General features: G+C 35.9%; 1 protein-coding gene across 1 annotated transcript in view; it reads right to left on the reverse strand.

Annotated features, from left to right (window-relative positions):
- PRKCE (protein kinase C epsilon) overlaps positions 1 to 22267 on the reverse strand; it is a 296885-nt gene that overhangs the window by 87963 nt on the left and 186655 nt on the right. Inside the window, exons 6-10 of the mRNA XM_082756305.1 lie at positions 22030 to 22162; positions 19025 to 19167; positions 17738 to 17834; positions 15927 to 16141; positions 14428 to 14601 (exon numbers count right to left, since the gene is read on the reverse strand). Of these exons, the coding sequence (XP_082612431.1) occupies positions 14428 to 14601; positions 15927 to 16141; positions 17738 to 17834; positions 19025 to 19167; positions 22030 to 22162 (762 nt within the window). The remainder of the gene's footprint in view (positions 1 to 14427; positions 14602 to 15926; positions 16142 to 17737; positions 17835 to 19024; positions 19168 to 22029; positions 22163 to 22267) is intronic.

A 22267-nucleotide genomic window follows, 5' to 3' on the forward strand; every position in this document is an offset into this window, starting at 1 on the left:
GTAATGGATAAAACATTACTTTTCTCTGGACAAGGCCAGTAAATAAACCTCTTTTTTGTCAATGCTATTTGCAGAATGATGTTAACCGTGCAACCAGATAATGGTTAAGAAATTTTAATGAAGCCTGTATTGTGTATCACAACCTGAACATGGTGATATTTTAGGTTCTAGGGAGCTGGCTGTGGCTTCTTAAACCCAAGTCATCAGTATAAATCCAGTTAAAAAGCAAAGTGAAACAATACTCAGATATTGGGTTACACATGTGGGTGAGATTATATGTTAGCCTAAGGGATATTTGAACCACATCGAGTGTTTTATATAATAATACAACATTGAACTGCACTGTGGAAAGCAGTTAATCTCTTTGGGCATATCACCCAGCAACAATTCTTTCTTAACTTTTCCCACAGATTCATGGCAAATTTCCAAAAGTTCAGAGGTTTTATGAGTTTAAGCCTCTCTAACTTCAGATTCCTATCTAAAACTCTGTGAGTTCTGATCCAGAAATCTCACTAGATACAATCTTCCCATTTCTTGTTATGCTAGAAAGCTCTGCAAACTTCCTTTCATATACTGTTGCAGTATAGCAGTTGCCATTAAAGGAATACTGTAAGCATGGATTGGATGTTTGTATATACAATGCATAAAGTGAACATGTGGCACATGCCTATAGGAATGAAAACTCAGTAATATGACCACCAAGTTTCTCACATCTGAATGCAACTGAAGAGAACCAGGAATTAAATACACCACGGGGTATACAGAATTTTAAACCCCTGAACAAAGACCCTTTTCCTGCCCAAACCTTGTTTCATTCTTACTCTTATTTGTTTAAAAATACAAGTGAGATTTCTTGGATGTCCAAAGAAGATAATTAACAGCTTATTTAGAACGTGTCCTCCTACTGTATGGGTCCACAAATGAACCTATGGGTTTTACTCATCAGTGTATCCAACAAAGCTACTATTATTTATGGAAGAGTTGTCAAAACCCAAGCTTTACGTTAAGAAATGCTCAGATAAAAGTGTTCAACAGTCACTGAAATAAATTAAAACCAAACACCAAAAGACAAAAACACCTTTACTTCATTTCTACCTCAAACAAAAGAACACTGCATACTGAAAATATAAAAGAGGATGTCATCACTCTTTTTATGCTTCTTAGTTAAGTCTAACGCATTATATGCATGATGCCTTTCAGTTTTGGCATGACATTGCCACCTGTGTTTTGCTGCCTATGTTCTTGATGGGAATCCACAAGACACTGTAGCATTTATCTCTTTCTTACAGTGCCTTAGCTCTCAGTGATAGAAAATATAACTTTAGGACTGTTCTATCAGGTTCATTATGTATCATTTACCTGTATTATAGCTTACAATATTTTTGGTATCTACTGTATGCATGAAAATTCATTATGGAAAGCATATCAATCCATTTGTTGGGAATCCTGGCTTTCTCTGAGAAACCTCAGTATGTTTAGTTGCTACTAAGGTGGTCAGATACAGTATTTCACTGTTGTAAAAGAATACGGAGAAATAATGCAGCTACAACAGTTTAGAGAATTGTAACGCCTTAAACAGTACATTCAGACATATCATTATAAAGAAATAATATAAATATTCATACTGCACTCTAGGATCATCTGTTTGCAGCTGTGGTATTAAGAGGACTTTCCCACCACAAAGTAGAACACACAGTGCTCTCCAACATATACATTTTTTAATATATTTTTTCACTATTCTATATAGGTTTTCTATTTTAACACAATCCACATCACATGCAAAAATGCCATCTCATTACATGCAAGAACACCATCTTCAGCTCACGAAAGTATATCTCTTGATACTGAGATAGTATTCTCAAAAAATGTCATGATATGCTTTACCCTATGCCTGCTTTCTCCCTGGACATCATCTTTGGTACTGCTAGAGACAGGATACTGGCCAAACAAGCCTTTGGCTGTTCTTACATTACTACGTTTACTATGTTTTATTCAGTCCTCCACAAGATCAGAGCCTCATACTGCCTTTTATGTGGCCTTCTGTACAAATTAGCTTTCCAAAAGCAGATAAAAAATCTAGCAAGAGGTTAAAAATTCACATTTAAAGAGAAAAATTACAGGAGCATACAGAATTAATGAAAACTGATAAATACATGTGAACACCTTAACCAACATATAACATTCTCTGCTCAATATATTTTCATAATCCTTCCTGAAAATGAAGCTCTTTATAATTATCCCTTGATTCATGTAAGCATCACACAGATTTTTCTTTTTTTTCTATGTTCTATATGATAAACATGAGTTACCTGAGCCAGGCTTTTCCAATACCTATTGAAAGTCATTATTCATACACCTCTCTTCACTGTCTGGATTTCTGTAGTTCTATAAATGCATCAGTGACCTTTAAAAGCATTAATTGTGTCTACTTTATCTTCCATACCTTCCTGTTTCCAGAACATGTTTAATTTTTGGCAAAGCATATGCTTCACAGACCTGCAAACCCTGGTAATTCACAAGCGTGAATTAATCAGACAACATGAAATTCTACCCAAAATTCTGCCATCAATTTTAGCCATCATCTGAAATGAGTAAAGCAGCACAGAAAAGAACAGCACCTCTTAACTTCAAGACATAGATCTTTCTGCAATTCAGGATGCGGTTTTAAGGGTCAGAATTTTGTGTAATTATTTTAATACTGGGTTTCTGAAAACAGAAAATAAGAAATGCCATAGATTTTTGAGGAAACCACTTATCAATTGGAGTATTTGAAATTACTTATCATGTGTGATTCTGTGAAGTTTTTTATGAAAACTTTATATATAGAAGCTTAAAAATGGGTTCCCTTCATCCTTCAATTGGATGAACAGAAAGTTAAATACCTAATAGACCAATTTTCCTTCTTGAGCTCTTGGCAAGGTATGCATACTCTAAAAGGAAGAATTGTAACAAAGTCTGTCTTGGATGTATTAAGGGTAAAATGGGGTAAACTTTCTAGGTCACAACTCAGAAATTAACTTACAGAAATATGCAGGCTTACTATTAGCTAATACTATTCCACAATTAAAGTAGTTAAGTTTGTAAGCTAACCTTCAGAATGCCTTCCATGAACACTCAGTGCCCTTGTAATATACTACCTTTTAAAGTAGAAAGTTTTTTTTCTAGTAAAACTACTGCTATTATTTAAACTATTTAAAGTGGTGTGATTGGATTATTATTATTTTTTTTAAGAGTCGTACCTTTCCTTCAAAACCTCATTAATCCTTAGAGGATTTAGATGTCTGATTGTAATAAAGCTAAACTTCCAGAAATAAAGAGTCTCTGTGCATGGGAAAAAGGCTTACAGTTATTAAATACACTGTGGGATGCAGGAAAAGATGGATTAGTAAGCATGATGCAGGAAAAGTAAAACATTTATGCTACACTGTGTAGGAAGAGAAAGACTGTGAGCAAATTAAGTAGAGGATTTCCCTTTGGAAAAAAGACATTAAAACACTATTTGGTACTAATTTTCTAACATAACAGACACGATAGTAGAATATATTCTGAGATCAAAATACACATAATTAATCTTTAAGTAATAATGAGAACATATTTATTATGAAAAGGAACATTAAATGAAATTCACAACTCTCTACCTCTTTCCATTCCTGTTTATCATAGAATGGTTTGAGCTGGAAGAGACCTTAAAGACCATCCAGTTCCAACCCACTGCCATGGGCAGGGACACCTCCCACCCACAGGAGGATGTAGCCCAAAGCCCCATCCAGCCTGGCCTTGAACACCTCCAGGGATGGGGCATCCACAGCTTCTCTGGACAACCTGTGCCAGTGCCTCACCACCCTCTAAGTAAAGAATTTCTTCTGAATATCTAATCCAAATCTCTTTTGGATTCATCTACTTTTTCAGTAGAAAAACATTACCCCTTGTCCTATCACATGCCCCTATAAAAAGTCTCTATCATTCTTATGAACCCTCTTTTTGGTATTGAAAGGCTGCAATATAAGGTCTCCCCAGAGCCTTCTCTTCTCCAGGCTGAACAACCCCAGCTCCCTCAGCCTGTCTTCATAGGAGAGGTGCTCCAGACCTCTGGTCATCCTCGTGGCTCCCTGGACCTGTTTTAATAGGTCCATGTCCTTCTTGCACTAGGGGCCCCAGAGCTGAAAGCAGACTCCAGGTGGGTCTCACAAGGGTGGAGTAGAGGGGGAGAATCATCTTCCCTTGATGTTCTGGCCATGCTGCTTTTGATGCAGACCAGGATATAATTGGCTTTTGGGGCTGCAAGGGTGCACTGCCCGCTCATGCCCAATTTTTCATCCACCAGTACCCCCAAGTCCTTCTCTGGACTGACTGGTTTGTAGTTCCTAGGGTCTTCTTTTCTACCCTTTTTAAAAATGGGAGTGATGTTCCCATTTTTCCAGTCACTGGGACTCCACCTGACTGCCATGACTTTTCCCATACAATGGTGAATGTGTAGGCAGCTACATCTCTCAGCTCCGTCAGGACACTGGGATGTGTGTCATCAAGCCCCTTACACTTACAGATGTTCAGGTTCATGAGGTGGTCTCAAACCTGATCTTCACTGGCAGTGGGAGGGCCTTTCTAAAGATGATTGTACACATTTAAAAGTGACTGTACATATTTTTAGACACAGAAAGTGGAGAATGGAAAAATAAAGTGTTTCACAGGAGTTCATTGCCATTAGGTATAAGATGAAATAGCAGAATCCAAGCATTCTAACTTTTACTGTCATGATCTCCCAGTTGCTAAGCACTCTTTACATTCCTATGAACTACCCTGTTATCAGCACACCCGGAGCTTGGACATAGTCTTTGTAGAACCACTGCAGTATTATCAGCTTTCCTCAGTCTTGAACAATTATATTTTAACAACTGATCAGTTTATTAGGACAAAAAAAAAAAAAAAAAAAAAAAAAAAAGCACACAAAATGTTAATGTACATGTTTTACAGATGCTGTTTCTTACTATTAGTGGAAATTGTATATGTTCCTTATACAGCAGTTCAGCCCTGGCTTACAGACACTGTAGAACCACAGTCACGCAAGTGACACATCACTTGCTCTTCTCCAGAGAGTCATTTCTCTTAACTGCTAAATTGTCATTATGGATTGACTTCCTTGTCATCTTTTACAGGAGATAAACAATGCACTGAATACTTCTGAGCTTACAGAATGGCCTTGGACCCACCCTACCGGGAACACAAAGAAACCCTTTACACATTTCACCACACGTAAACAGAAGGCTAAGCACCACTATGCTTAGCCCACTGTAATTAAGCAAGAGCAAACCCCTCTGTGATCAAAAAAGTGCATGTGTGTGTGTTGCTGCTAAACGTACTCACCCAGTTCCAAAACTGACATAAAATGGCAGACACTCAATTTCCTTTAAAAAAAAAAAAAAAGTGTAAAAGTAAGCTTGATTATGGCGTTGTTTTGAGAAACATAGATTAAAAGTCTAATTTAAATTACACCCCACTCAAATCTGGCCTGCTTCGCACATGGTGCATGGTGCAGATGTCCCATGCCAACAGTAAGATTATTCAGTCTAGCCTACAACTACATATTAAAATGTGAGATAAGTCTGAAATTAAAATTCTCACTCTGTACATCTTTAAAAAAAGCAACAAATTCTTTAATATAGACGCACACAAAAAATGTTTTGTAAGTTCCACTATTTTCCCATGGTGAAATTCTCTTGTGTGCAATCACCATTTACTAAGCCTACTGTTGTTGCAATAAAAAGAACAAAAGAAAACAAAACTACAGAACAAGCAACTAAACAACTTGCCTTTAAGTGTCCAAATGAATCTCAATGAGAATAATTTCCTCCATTTAGAAAAGAAGCTGAAGAAGAATGAAATTTTATACACAGTTTTCTTCTTCCTGACTGGGACTCATCTCCTTCTGGGATGAGCTAGGTGTTTACTTGTAGGAGCAACACCTAAAGATAGGTTTTTATTATCATGAATTCATTGCTGTATTGAGCCCATTAGAAAGAAATTGATGATTACGTTTTATGACTGTAAAATACAAGAAAAAAAGCCCAAAGGGTACCTGGACAAAGGACCAGTAGTAGGTTCTCATAGGTTATATACTTAGGTCTCTCTATTGAACAAATCAGGGAGGGGTGTCAGGAATCCTGCATCAGGTCTAAAGATGGACACAAGACCTAGGTGAAGAGGAGGGGCAAAACAGAGGGTCCTAGCACATGGCTGCAGGGTGAGAGACAGTGCTACAAGCCCATCAGGCACATTTATTTCAAGGGCTACTGCCGCAACATGGATTACCCTTATCTTTCCTACTCCTCTCTCCCAAGACAAAACTAAACTAACTGCTGCAATCCAGCCTTAACCTGCAGGATTTTATTTACAGCAACACTGCTCAGTTATCCTGCTGGATGAAGATAGGTACTCAATCCCCAACAAAGTTATTAGATTAAGAACATCAAATAAGGAACCAACTAGTATGATGTTAACACAGCCATAAGACAACACTTACACGAGGATTTTGTAGACACAGTAAGTGATGGATATTTTCCAGTACCTTTCAAAGTCAGCTACTACCTTTGCCTTGTTTGGATGACAGTATGCCCAGTTCCTCTGATCTCTGCTAAAGCACGGTGTACAAGACAGACTTGCCAGGAAAGTTACTGGCAAAGCTTATGGTAGATACTCTTAAAACTCTTCCCCTCAAACATGCCTCAACTGGAGAAATATTTTTTTTTCTCAAGAGGAAAAGTGTGCAGTATGTAGTTTCAGCTACTGTGTCCAAGAGATATGAAAACAGTACTGAAAAAGGCTCTTAGCTCCACCTGTTTTCCTAAAAACCTCCTGTCTGCACATGATCACATCAGGATTAAAATCATGAAGTCAAATTTTACACTTGATTACACTAAGATATATCTAACACAGTCAACTACTGGCAGCACTAACTCTAAAACCCTAATATTCAGGCATGAGGACCAGGGTAAGTAAAATCAGTACACACTCCAGCTGGCCATCACCTATAATATGACAGCAGTTACACTGAATTGTGGCCACAGATGCTGAATCGGGGCTCTTCCCAGCACTGTTGAGGCCTCAGTTGGTTACAGCAAAGCAACCCGTGGAGCCGCAGCTGCACCACTCACTTTTATACATGCAAACTAGGAACAAGCCCTAGCTTTGAGAGGGTGTGAAAGAGTCCCGTTCAGTTTGGGTGCTACATCACAAAATAAAAGTCTTTCCTGTCTGAAAGAGAAGCATTTAGACTCTTCTGATTGATGCCTTCTCTATGCTGGAAGAGTAATTTCTCCTGCATGCCCTTGATGAGTCTGGCGGCACTGATAGCCTGACTTGAAGTTTAACACTAAAAGGACTAATGTGAACAATGAGGCTTCAGTGAGCTAACCAGGCTTTAATAATCCTTCAAGAACAGCTAGCAATAACTGAGCAGCATAATAGCAAGTTTCCCAAAAGCGGGTCATCATGCTGGAAACAGGGGCTTGTGTGTGTGAGAGACAATGATTACAGTATTTAATCATCAGCTTCACCGTTCCAACTATTCTTGACCACAGTGTCTACTTTCAGACAATACACTGATCGCAGTCAGTGAATTTATGCTTGTGTGGCAGTCAATCAGAAATCTAAATTTAACAAGTATGGTATCCAAATTTTTGAAAAACCTTATTCAGCCAAAATTTCATGTATTTACATGACTTTGTGATGGTATGAGTCATCACCAGATATCACTAACTTCTAGTGCTTCATGACATACTCCAAAGAATGCATACCCATTCATTGTATTTTTTTTTTTTTTTTTAACGATGTGGACTGATTGTAGAAACAAGTTTGGAATAAAAAGATCACTATTACTGTGCATATTATGTGTATATACACGCATAATACAATTAAAATATTCAAATGAATTTTGAATATAAATATAAATGGATATAAAAAGGTACCATAACATATACACGCTTTCCTATGATTTTATTCTACATTGTTCCCACAGTTGACACTAAGAAATCTTTGTAAAAAAACCATTTAGATTGTATTAAAATGTTTTGGTATTGAAGTAGCTAAAAATTCAGAAGCTAATTTAGTCTTCTGTGTCACACATGTACAAATCCAGTGAAGCAGGGATAATAATGAACAGAATTGGACCCTAAAACGTTCTAATTTGACACTAATCAGTAATAAAAGGCAATGCAAAGTTGTGCTAAACTGATTACACCCATATAGCAATATCTGTATAATGGCTTTAGCTGCTTAGCAACGAAAGTACAAGAATACCAGATAAAATGGATTATAAACTCTGATTAGTCCCAGATGAATGTTACAGTGGCCCGTCAGTTAGGTTAATTTGCACTGTATATCATAAATGACACCCCTCTGAGCTATTACTACAGAAGACATTTACTTTTCTGTACAAATACATGTAAGAGAAATAAGACGTGCTTTTACATTACCAAAGACAGTTTTGGTTAAATGGTACAGTGATTCTTCTCAAATTAATTTAGACAACATGACTAAAGGGCATCATAAACATATGATTCTCTTTCCTTTAATGTTTTACATTTTCTTACACCAAAACAAACAAGTAAACAAAAACAAACAAAAAACCACATCACTTTAAAAATGAAACTTCATTTCATACTGTTTGCAGCATTACACTTTTCCATACTGGTTCTCGTACACTATAACAATGTACTACTGGACTTTCAAAACCTCTTTGGAAACATTTAAATATAAGCCATAAGCAGAAGAAATACTGATTTTTTATTTTTATTTTATTTTTTTTTTACTAAGAGGAGTCTGATTCAGAGAGAGGCTCAGAGATTTGGCAAAAACAGAAAGTAGAGAGCATGACTGCTGAAACTGAAACAAAATCTCCTAACTCTTAGCTTTAAAAACTTCAGCCTTCTAGCACTACCCAAAGTGTGCTAGACACCCTGCAAACATAAAAAGAGGAACAGTACCTGAACCACAGTACCTACAATCTAGGATAAAGCAGCAGTATGCCACTAGCCACATGACAGTTAAGAGATCAACATAGTGGTAATAGGGTCATTGCAGCCTATTTGTAGATGTCTTTCAGTTCAGCCACCATCACGTAGCGAATCTCTAACTTATAGCACTAGAACACGTGAAAAAAGCAAATGGTCTCGCAGGTCTGCTCAGAAACTATGTACAATGCATAGACAGGCTGTAATTAACATGCAGCCGATTGTACAGGGAAAAATGGTTTTAGGGGTGGGATAATGATTTATCTGTAGAAACCTTTCTGACTTGTTTTAACCTTTATTCAATTGTTGTCTCTAATAGAAATAGCCATAATGCTGACTAAGGGCCCTGAGTTATGCAACTCCTTATCATTCATTATGAACACTGCTCTGTACTTGCAGAACACTGTAGTACTCTGTACTATGTATACAAAGCAATTTTGTTGAAGATAGTAGTCTGAATAGAACAGGTGAGCACTAGTTCCAAAGTTAATTAATTTCATGAAGTTGGATAAAAAAGCAAATGGCAGATGTTAGAAGCAGTAGCACTATAGTCTTCTAAATTTATAATGAATTGGAGAATTTATCATAATGAATTTGGACAAGAGAACACTGAGAGAGGACCTTATCAACGTATACAAATATCTGAAGGGAGGGTGTCGAGAAGATGGGGCCAGATTCATTTCAGTGTTGACCAGAAACAGGACAAGAGGCAGTGGGCACAAACTGAAACACAGAAAGTTCTGGCTGAATATGAGGAAACTTTTCTTTACTGTAAAGGTGATAGAGCACTAGAACAGGTTGCCCAGTGAGACTGTGGACTCTCCTTCTCTGGAGATATTTAAAACTTGCCTGGATGCAATCCTGTACAATGTGCGCTGTGATCCTACTTGGCAGGGGGGTGGGACCAGATGATCTCCAGAGGTCCCTTCCAACCTCAACATTCTGTGATTCTGTGAATTATCATGATAAATCTTCCACTGTCCTGAATACTTCCAAAAGCATTTACTTTCTAAAGTATTTATTAAGATAATTTATTATAAATTATAGTGTGCATACCTATATGTATATATATCTCACAAGGTGCATGGATGCGGTGTCAGCAGTATTGTCATGCTCCTTACTAAAAACACTGAGAGCCAGAATACAGAAGAAAAAGAGAAAGTAAGAGGAATAAGTGGAAAAAAAAAAGATGCAAACAAGAGTAGTCTTGAACCTTTCCCATCCCCATGTCTGACTTCTTTCCAGTAAAGAACACAAGGTCCTGAATAAATCAAAGATGATGATAAGCAATGGGCAGTTCTTAAAAAATGTTATACCCTGTATGCTGAGTTTTGTGCAAGTTTTACTCCGCAAGAGTCATATATAGAATGCAGTATTTGTCATTTACATCCCAGCAGACAGACCACAAGCAATGTTTGTAAATCTACGTTTACATATGAGGCCTCTGAAAACACTGATGGATGCATTGACCATATTCTAGCCAAAAGAGAAAGGATATGCTCCCATACCATAGGAGCATTGAAAAATACTATCCATCTGTGATACAGATTTGTAAGATATGCTTCATTAAAATATGGAAGCTCCTTACACACAAAATCACGAATCAGCTGAGGTCATGCCAGTCAAATTCTTAAATTCTTTCATTCTTTCTAATGTGCAGGAATGGGTCACTGAGCTCATACCTTAACTACTGCAGACAAAACATCATATATCAGCTTCACGCACACTATCTCAAGGTTTGGAACATAACCCAGCTCTCTTGACTTTCAGGTCACTGCAGAAGGCCACAACACAATCCCTAAAGTACATTTGAATACATATAATTTAAATATATAATGTTGATTTGATGGGCTTAAAGCAAACTAGTTTGATCAAAGTTATCTTTTGGATTAAGAAGGAAAATGAAAAATATCAGTCCCAAGAATATTTCTTTAAAATAAAATAATAAGTTATAAATTAAATTCAAAGACAATTGTGAAAAGATAAGTTATTTCCCCTGATCTATATAGTTCATCTTACTGAGCTAAGTGAACAGGAGACAGAAATTGAACTTTATCTATATAAATAAATTTATAGAACTTTATTAGTCTTTCCACTGAAGGCTCCATTTCTGAAAAGCACATTTAATTCTCTGGAAAATACTAACATGTGCATAGCTTTGATATTATTTGAGTGAAAGTATATGCTTATAGTTAAACAGGAGTATTTTGATGAATTGAAGCCACAGTATGATTATGGTATGATTATATAGATTATGGTACTAATCTTGATTCCAGTTAAATTATTATTGTATTTAAAGTAGTGATGCATGTAAACCAGTTTTGATCACAATATTTGTTATTTGCAGAATTTTCATCTGCATTAATAAGAAGCTGGATGGGACTGAGAAAAGTAAATTCAGATATGTAAAGCAAAAAACACACTAGTAGGTATGCTTGTTAATAGACATTATTCAGCATGATTTCTGAATTCCAAGGTAATTCTTATTTACTGTGCTGACAATATCATCATTTAGTAAATGCTACTAATGAAAAATATGCTCTGCAAAAGAAAAAAAATAATACTGAAGTGCACTTACTGTACAAAGCATGATAGGCAACTTTTCTTCCTTATTACTAAAGGAAGATACTGCAATAAATAAAGTTGAATTCATACATTTACATTTTTGTGGAAGAGGAACAAAGCAAGTAACATTATTACACAAAGCAAACCTCTGAGTGCTTTAGCAATGAATACTGAGTCAACATCCCCACTATATCAGGGTGCATATGACAAATAAGCTCTACTTCAAATGTAAAATTTAATTCCGGCACTTCAGGGACCAGTTCTGCAAAACACAGCAGCCATGGTACAGCATACAACTGCAGTGTAAGTATCTAGATACTACTGTTAAACACATTTTAAACTCTATTGTACAATAGCCTTTGTCTCGGTAAAGCTATTTTAACCATAGACCACGGTTGTTCAAGTTTTTCAACCTGTTTTTCCGCTGAACCCAAGCAAATTGCTCAGTGGCTACTTGACTTGGTACAGTTTCATTTGTGGTCATTCATAAATAATTTATAGCTTTAATAGATGCATTAATTTTTGCTTTTATATACATTTTTTTTGTTGCTTCTTTATAAAGACTTCTTTACAAATTGTTCACAGGCCATGTTCAAAAAACCTTTGATTTTTTGACTGTGGACTTTTAATTTGATTAAGTATCACTAGCTGTACTTTCGGTTGTTTGATAAGAGTCACTGGCCTGTGATTTCTAATTCTATGAACTACTTAACTATCAGTTCCTCTGAGTTCAAGCAAAACCACAAACTATAGTCTTGTTATATTCATTGCAAGAGTGAAGCATCTCAGTTTCTCTGGATAAAAGATCTGGTAAGAGAGAAAACGACGAGAATTTGTTCCTTCAACAAATGGCTTCGGAGAGTGAGAAGGAAGACAAAAAGCATGACCAAAAAAAAAAAAAAAAAAAAGGAGAACAGATGAGAAATACAAATGGGAAGAAATCTCCAGGAAACCAGAGGAGTAGCAGGAGAAACTTCTGGCATAATTTGTTTAATGTAAAACTCATCTTTACTGATGTTAAATGATTTACATCAGGCAAGTGATACATTTATTTGCATTTCAGAGAGTGTGGTCTGCTTTAGTCCTGAAGATGCCTCTCTTTTCATGGTTTATCCCTCAACCCTAGTACAATCTTTCTATTACTTTCTTCATCTTAAACCTTCATCGTGTTCAGTGACAGTAGTACAGTTTAAAATAACATTAAAACATTTATATGTTCATAGATATATTCAAATGAAATAAAAGTCTCAATAAGTGAAACATCCTTCCGTAGACAAACTGTAGGTGGAAGAATGTTACACATTCCTGGGCTGTTTTCTGCGTTAACTTCAAAGCATATAAAACACCAATGGAATTTCAGTATATTAGGAACTGTTAAACCATATTAAGCATTTGTTTTAAGAACATTTGAACACAGTATAATCTTGATCCTACCAACCATTTTCCTCTGGCTTTCTCACTGCTGTATTTATCTTTCCTGACAACTTTGCTTGGAGTTATTCTAATTGCAGCTTTTCTGTAATTCTACACAATTACTGCACTTGTTACTTTGTGCCATATGCATTTTTGATTATACTATGAGTATGGCTGTCAATATGTAGGTATTTATGTAAGTGCATGCATATGGTTATATGCACGATTAGTAATGCTTATTTTTGTTCAAGATGCAAATTTAGTAATTCATTTAATCTGACAAACTTTTGTTTCCATGAAATTGACTTAATTACTCAAATGTAACACCTTAATAAAAGAAAAAATACCAAAATGTTGAGTCTATATGATGACTGGTAAGCAAAAGAAATTGCTTTGTATGTTATTTAATATATACATTGAAGTCTAAACTTATTCCCTACAGGCCAAAAACTGATCCTGTTGAAATAAATGGCATATTTAGTTAGACTGGCAAAAGTTCAAGCCTTAGTGCTTTGAAATAGTGAACATTTTATCAGGCTTTTCAAAAATAAAGGGTTCCTCTGTAAATTCAATTATATACAATTGATATTCTAGGTGCAAGACATATTCACCTTGTGTATTTATTGTACACACAGCTCTCTGGGCAATCAGATAGAAAACTGTCAGATCAGGTGAATGACAAGATAGAAATAAGGGATTAAATACAGAAATAGTCTGAATACAATGGGTCTCAAACACTTTGACAGGATTCAGAGACACCAGAGAGTCAAGTCAGCCACACCATCCAAATATTTGTTTACACTTAAGAAGCAAATCCAAAACATGTGCTAGAAAGAGGAAATCTATAAGAAAAAAATATTTGTCCCAATGAATACACGATGAGAAAAGGCTCTCATTATCAGTTCTTTCTGGCCTCCCTTCTCCCTGCTGCTCAAGTACATGGGTATTATTAGCATTATAGGAGGTATTTGATAAGCAGCATACTATTGCCTTTGTTTTTTGAATATTAACTGCGTACTACATAGCACAAGAAAATTGAAAAGACAAGTGTTCTGACAATATTATTTCTGACAAGATCATTTTTGAGTTTTTACTCTGATAACTGGATGTTAAAAACATTTGTACTTAATTCAACAAATTATATACCCTATTGGTGTACACAAGAAACACAGAAAATGGCACATCACTAGTTTTTTTTTCTGTGATTGTTATTTACTTATTTATTTTAACTCATTTACTGCCATCTCCTGGTACTTACAAGGTAATAGTATTTCTGCTATTTAACAGCAGCCAATACTCTCCCATTCAGCACTACTGAAAAGGCAAAATCTTCTCAGAAATGTTTTCGCAATATCGTTGTACTACTTATGTTGCTATTCTTTATTCTGGAAATCACAAATACTGTTCCTTGGGCAGAAACCTGTAAAAGGTTCATGTAGCTTACCTTTGTCTGGAAGCAGCAGTAAAGTTGTGTTAGGTATGGATGTTTCCGTGCTAATGCCAGAATTCTCTTTTCTGTCATTGTGCAATCTACGTCATCATCTTGAAGTATGACATCTTTTTTCAAGACTTTCACTGCGTACACTTCATCTTTTCCTTTCAGTTCAGCTAACATTACCTACAGCAAACAAAAAATCCATTTGCACACAAACACACATTACAGTGCATTAACATACATGAGACTGCATAGAAGTTTGAACGTACTGAAAATAAAAAGATTTGAAAATAATGCAATGGTGCAGTGACAATTACCTACTTGCCTAGATGAAATTTTATGTTTATGAAATAAAAAGTAAATCAGTACAATTTTAGAGAAAGATTTAAATTCCTTAAATTTGAAACAGATCACATGTATTTTGTTTGTTAGGTAAGAATGCAGAGGATAAGAAGTTTTTAACCCCTCATTTACATACCTTAATGAGATCTCAAAAAAATAAAAAAAGAAGGAACATAAATTTACTTCCTCCTGTTGTCTCCCATTTTTGTTAGTGAGACTCGTGCGTGATGAACCTGACATACAATCCCACTTACTATCCTGGCCACTTCAGAATTCTTGATTTTAATTGCTGTTGTTATTTAAGGTTCAAGTCCTACACTCTATTAAGGTCAGTTCTAGTTTGGAGATAGAGTAGGCTTCAGAGGACAGATCAGAGAACAGGGAGACTCAAAAGAGCTGCCCTGTCCCCTTTGCATGTGCAGTTCTCATAGCCAGGAGGGAAGAGTACTTGTGAAACAGATTCACATTTCAGTCCCCCTCTTAGATTCTATACTGAAGATAAAATCTGTAAGCACCGTAAATAGAGCGATTCCCTTTCTACCCTCATCAATTCCATATTGTAGGATAATTCACCTATCTGGTGAATTATGTCTTGGCTGCATATGTAGTATTTTCAGCAACTTTTTAACCCTCCTGCACTCATCATATCTGACTAGAAATGCTTGAGTTCCTTTTCCTCCAGCACTGAACGTATCTACCAAAGAAAAACAAAGAAAAACAAAATTGTTCAGTGAAATAAGTAAATTTGAACTGGTTGAACTGGATATTACCTAGAGAGGGAATGAACTCAGAACTCCACAGCATTATTCCATGTCTGAATTTTCCTGTTTGACCACAACTATTTGCCTTGTTGAACAGTACATATGCAACTGTATGTATGTCTTTACTTCATCACTAATATCCTGAAACCGTGAAGCACTGACACTTTACTTCAAAAGGCTTGACCTTTTACTGTAGTGCGCTAAAGCACAGAAAATTCCAGCTGATGAGCAGGTTGATACTCATGATCACCAGAGTAAAGGCGGCTTTTACCCAATGTGTAAAGAATGTAAGGAAACCGCTAGGGTGGAAGCACTTTCTGAATATCAGTATGAGTATTTTCCAAACAGCACAGTCAAAAATAGCCTGCACACCGGGAGGGGAAGAGGGGGAGGAAGGCTACTTACCTTGCCAAAACTGCCTTTCCCCAATACTTTGATGAAGTTGAACTCTTCAAGGCCTATTCGCTTGGTCTGGGCTTGCTTGACCTCCCCATTTTCACCATTTTCCCCAGGTTTGTTAAGCTGGTTGTCTGCTGACGTTGTAGCTGTTGCCCTGTGTTCCTCTCCTCGGTTGTCAAATGATAATGCTTTCCTAATGTTGTTTTCCAGCTCTTTGATTTCTGTGAAAATGTGAGAAAGTTTTAACTAAACACCATAAAAACAATGTATCAGTCTGTGTAAGTTTGGGGCACAGACATTCATCATCCTTGAATACTGTGCAAAGCGTTCTGTGGCTAAGAATACATATTTAGCAAACTGCTTCTCGGACCTCACAATAATCAGCCAAAAAGCTGCTGTAGCAGGAAGGGTGGCCTTTTGAAATGAACTTAAGAGAATGACACATCCGAAACTCCAACGATAAGTCAGACTAGTGGCCAAATAGTTGTTTTAGTGATTTTTGGGTGTTCCTGTATCACAGAGTAGTACTTTGTTTTGAATCCCCTATCTTCCTGCAGCACTTACTCATCTTCCTGCTTAAGTATTTTAGTCATTTCTTCAAAAGTTCAAAGGATAGTTGGGTGTCCCAGCCCTTGGAAGTCAACATGAATGAAAAAAACTTACTCAGCTCTAGCTCTTACCAGATAGCTGTCAATAAAGTATTTGACAACTTCCTAGTGCCACTTCAAATAGCAATTGTGTAGATTTGCTAAATGGCTCTCAAGGCTTTTAAATCTTAAAACACACTGAATCCTGGTGATTAAGGGATGTCAGAGTTTGCCTCAAACTTTTACATAGTACTTCTGCCTGATGGCCTTGGAAGCAAATACTTTCATGGACAAATAAAAAAGTGAAATTTAAAAGAGAATTTGGACAAATTATTTGCTTTTATTTTAACCAAAATATCAGATATTTCAAAAATATTATTTAACAAAAGTTGCCTGTAAAACCAAAAGGTTGAGAAATTTAAATCAGTTCTGGACTCAGAGGCTTATAGTACTTATACCACAGAGCTTTGGAAGTTTTCTTCCTCAAATTAAGGATGAGAAATTACTCAACTGTAAATAATTTCCACAGAAAGTAACACAGAAGTATCCATCTTCCTTCGCCTTGGTGTAAAGATTTTTCATTCACCAGTCTACACACATGATGATACAGAAGATGCCTTCACAGACATCTAATTTTTGAAAACACCAGCCAGATCAGATTCTAAAAGTGCTGCTGACATACATGTTCTCTCAGGCTGTTCAGCTCAAGAAATTGAAGTCATATCAGTGACAATTACAATATTTGTCTCCAGATCCTCTAGAGAAGATGCAGAATTGGATGGAAGCTTTTATTATCACAAATGTTCACTGTGGAATTGCAATTTTATCTCAGAAACTTATTAAAAGATGGAGGCTTTCCAGACAGATAAAAGCACTCTCAAGTTCAGTTGTACTACTTAAAATGTTATCACTCTTACAATAGCACACTCTCCTTCCATAAAGGCACTTAGTCAGGCAACGACTTGCCTGGCAAACTTAAAAATATTTTAAGATGACTGCTTTATAATTTTACCTTTGAAAGCTACTTAATTTCAGAGATTTAAAGGAAATGAGAGCCTTTTAAAAAAAAGCTTTTACAGTTCCTAACTTTCTCAGTATATGCTTCATTTTGTGGTTGTAACTACCTGGTTGATTTGGTTCTATAAAGGTTGGAGCTGATAGTTTTTTTATTTCTCATAAAGAAGGACATTAAGTCACAATATGTATTAGTTAGGAAATAAAAAGTTCAACCTTGATCACACGGAGAAGTTGGCGCTGATTTTGACCTATCTTCTTCTGATGATGTGCTTCCAGGAACCGGTTGTTGAGTCTCAGCACCTGCAATTAGCTAAAAACATTTCCAAAAGGGCTAGTCAGCTATGAATCCTCCAGTGCAGGGTGCTGAGAGGAAATTTAACAACATTAATGCACAAATAGAAGTATGAAAAAAATTAAGATGCTCTAGCCCTACTGACTCACACTGATAGAACCTCAATCATACAATAGATGGCATCACATCAAATAGAGATCAGAATATAAATGGAGAAAGAATCATCAATTTAAAAGGAAAATAGGTTCTTTTGATGAAATAAATGTAATAATCATATCCAGTGAGAGGAAAAGTTTTGTGTAACCGACTTGAACCTGTGTAGGAATCCATCCGGTAAATACATAACTACATAAGTATCAGAAAGCACTGCGAACTCATTCATGTAGTAATAACATGACACCATCTTTTTCTAGGAGTCACAGATCAGTTACTTTATTTCTGAATTTGCTATGTTTCTGTAACATTCTAAAATGGTATACATGGAATACAAATGTGCTATCACTGGGAAAATGAATGGAACCAAATGTTTTACAATATTTTATGAAATTACGCCTAAAATTTGCCTATTCCTGCAAGTGAGAACAAAAGGTCTTTTGTCACAGCCATGCAATCTGAGACTGAAAGTGTGGCCAAATTCTGACCCAGGGTACATATTATAAATCCATGGTATCTCCATTGACTTTGGATGCACTTGGGGTGACCTATACTTTTTATTCAAGAAAGCCTTGTTCTTGTAATAGTAACGATAACTCTGAAACCATCACATATCTGATGAACAGTTCCTCTTTATGGGAATCACCACACTGCTCATTTATCAGCACTTACAAACAATGTTATGAAGTAGTTCAATGCTTCAACCAATCAATTACCCAATGGCAATTCTAAGCCAGAGACACATTTATGTTTTCATGAACTGCTTTGTCAGATATTGTCTCTCTGTCAAATCTCCCTCCTCAAAATTAAAAAGGGAAAAACACTCCCAGAGTCTCTAGGTTTACAAAACTGTAGCAGGTAAAAATAAATTTTTTACTGAATTTCAGAATAGATAATTTGCACTTATAAATCAAAAGCCAAAGTCTTAAATCTGCACTGACTTAAAAAAATAAATAATAAAAATCTCTTGTGCAAGTCCTGTGAGTGAGATTGAACCCTGATTTGTGAAGTTAAAATGCAGCCATAGTAATCTCATTTCTTAATAGCAAAATTACCTTTTTCCTCCTCTGCCCACTATTAGTTATCTTATCTGGAGTGACTCCAAGATCTGCAAGAACTTTAGCTATGCCTCTAGCATCCACTCCACAGTTTGGTGCCACATTTGTTTCACAGCGTCGATGTACATTCATCTTGCAAACTGCAATGAAATATAAAGAAATAAAGTAGAATAAATACTATATTGCCATGTTTTTTGTCTTACTTAAATCAGACCTTATTGGACCTACCAATATCTTTTTCAAATAAATGTAATTTCAGTAGAAAAACACTTAGCTGAATTTGCAATGACACTTGAATGCTAATATAAAAGGACTAACCTGGTTATCATTCTTCTTCTATGACAATACAGAACAGTGTTTTCATACAGCCCCCAAACGGACGTAGGAACAAATGAAAACATTTAATGATGCTATAAATCTTAATTAGAATTTGAATTAGAAAATAAAAATCTTTCAGAGCTTGAATTTTAGCAGTCCACTTTGCTCTCATTCTGAGGGCTCTGCATTAAGTCTTCATGCATTGTTGCTTCTTGCTCTATTTTACTCAGGTAAATTAATCGCTACTGTAGGCACACCTAAAATCAACAGTACTTTAAGTTTTATTAGAAGTCTTTGGCACTGTCAAACACTCCTTCAGATCATCCATTTATTAAGTTCTTTCTCTTAAGTACCATCTCCTGAAAACAGCATTATAGTATGAGCTAAAAAAAAATAAATAATAATAAAAATAATAAAGGTTACACCGCTTCCAGGTTACGTGGTAGCCCTGAGAACATTAAAAATACCATGGGGTGGATTTGTTAGGAGCCAGATGACATATTTTATCTTAGACTTCACTGCCCCCTCGTGGAGCAAGGCACAAACCAAACCAAAGTGCAAGTACAGTTCTATACCAGATAAATATTCAATTGATCCAATTCCTCACTTCATTAGCACTTCAATATATTATTAATCAACAACGGTTTCACTGTATAAGCCCTAAAGAAACCACATGTGCCTCAGACTAGTATCAGCTGTGCAGATAAGTACTGTATCTTTGGAAGTAATCATGCACTTCAGAAAGCAGGTGCCTTTCGTTTCCAAGTATGTTTCAGCTCACAAGAAGAGCAAAAAGAAGCTGCTATACTTAGTACTTTTCACTACATGTATATTCAAGTAAAATGCTAGACCTAGGATAAGTAACAGTGGACACTGAGGAGCTGAAAGTAGGACGCTTGTGTGTGCTCCAACATTGTAAAATGAAGCACAGGAATAACCAGTTGGGAAACCAACCAAACAAACAACAACAGAAAAAAAAAAAAGAAAAAAGAAAAAAGAAACAAATAAAAACCTGGATTACACTTTCCATGGCATTAATAATTACACTGGGCAAACAAGTACATCTCTGAAGAAGGGAACATTGTTCAGCATTTGTTAAGAGTGAAAAAAAAAAACATAGAAAAAATTACATTTCCAGCTTGGATGAATACTAGATTCCGTGCAGACAGTACTGCATTTTTAAAGGTATTAATTTGATGAACACTTAGAAAGCAATGCAGGCTCTCTGAAATATTGTTTGTATACATCTGCTACACTGTAGACTCATATATATGAGCCATAACACTATTCTCTCTAGTTAAGAAGAGATGAACAAATATGGTAATATGATACTTGAGAGAGAATATGCCAGTGAACGAATAAATTTAAAGGTTAAGGGGAGAGATATTATAGCTCTGATTTAAAATCAAGGAACAAAACAATCAGGTTTAACTGAAAAATCTTTTCTGAACATATCTCCACTATAATTAAGATAGCATTTGAATAGTATCTTTAATAATAGTAAAGTAACAGTATTTCAAGTCTAACATTTTATCATTAAGCACTATCTAGAGTCACAAGGCTTAAACTTCAGAATGCTCCGACTGTGTATCACCTAGCCATGAAAGAAATTTCTTCTTTCCCTTGCTGGTCAGCAATACGTGACATGAAGCATTAGGTCTGACCTTCACCTATAATTATACCTTATCTTAAATAACCGCCAAAGATAGTATTTCATAGATCATGCATTTATACACATATATATGACTCCATGTTTCTACCATTGAGAAGTGCACATAATGTGATTTTTGTACTTATGAAGATGACCAACCTATTTATAAAGGTGTAACAAAATGAAATTGCATGTAATTTCATTAGGTACTACTTTCTAAGGATCTGAAATTATCTTCATGACATCATTCACATCAGTTCACTCATTTCAGTATTTTGTTCACTATTTCTAAAATATCATTTTCCTTCACAAGAGTATGTACCATGTTTTCCCCCTTTTAGAACATACAGAGCTCTGTTTTAAACAAGGAGATATGGAACCAACCATTTCTGTTAGTCGGTTAAAATGACATGAACATACTTTCCAACAGTAGTGTCAAACACAGTCCAGTTTATACAGTCCTTAAGCTGCAGAATATAATGAATCTTTTGCTTTCTGAATAGAGGGGCTAGGCAGATCGTCACAAAGCATAATTCATTTAGATATCAAAATACCTCATCTTCTGGATATGAGCCCAAGAAATGCTTTGCCTAGCATTCAATACATAACAGTCATTTTTGAAGCTGATATTAAAAGAAAAATTTGCCAGAATACTAATCTTTATAAAGTTTAACAACCACAAACCTGAAAACATGGAAGGCACATAAGATGAAGGGATGTAAATTCTAACGTCCCTAATTTTCTGCCAACTTCTTATCTCCTTTGTGGAAATAATCCTGCATGGCAGACCCATTTGTTTCTTCACCTTCACCTTCTGCATCTGTTGCTGGTTGGTGTTGCAGACAGGGACACTTTCTAAAGGTAATGGCAATCCCTACAGCATCCCACTATTCAGTTTCTATTAATCCCTGCATGTGCTGGAAGAAACAGAGTAACTTGAAAGCAGTAGCATATTTTTAAATTACAACAGAGGTCTTTCTAAATCTACTGCACTTACAAGGAAAAAGAAGATATCTAAAGTGATAATCCTTACCTTTGCATTGTAAACCTTGTCTCAAAAGACCCCAGAGCAATGAACCACAGTGGTCACAGAAAGTGGGCACTTTGTAATTGTGAATGCTGAACTTGTGAGGCATGTTGACACTGAAACGCTGGGATCCCACTTGCTGAAAAAGGAAAGCACAGCACATTTCATTCTAATTATTCTTTTTATATTCAGTGTACACTGAGGCCTTTTATGTTTTGAAACCACGCAGAATTCAAACAAAATT

This window comes from Aythya marila (genome assembly GCF_965140915.1).
Source record: "Aythya marila genome assembly, chromosome: 3".
In the NCBI taxonomy this organism is placed as follows: Eukaryota; Metazoa; Chordata; class Aves; order Anseriformes; family Anatidae; genus Aythya; species Aythya marila.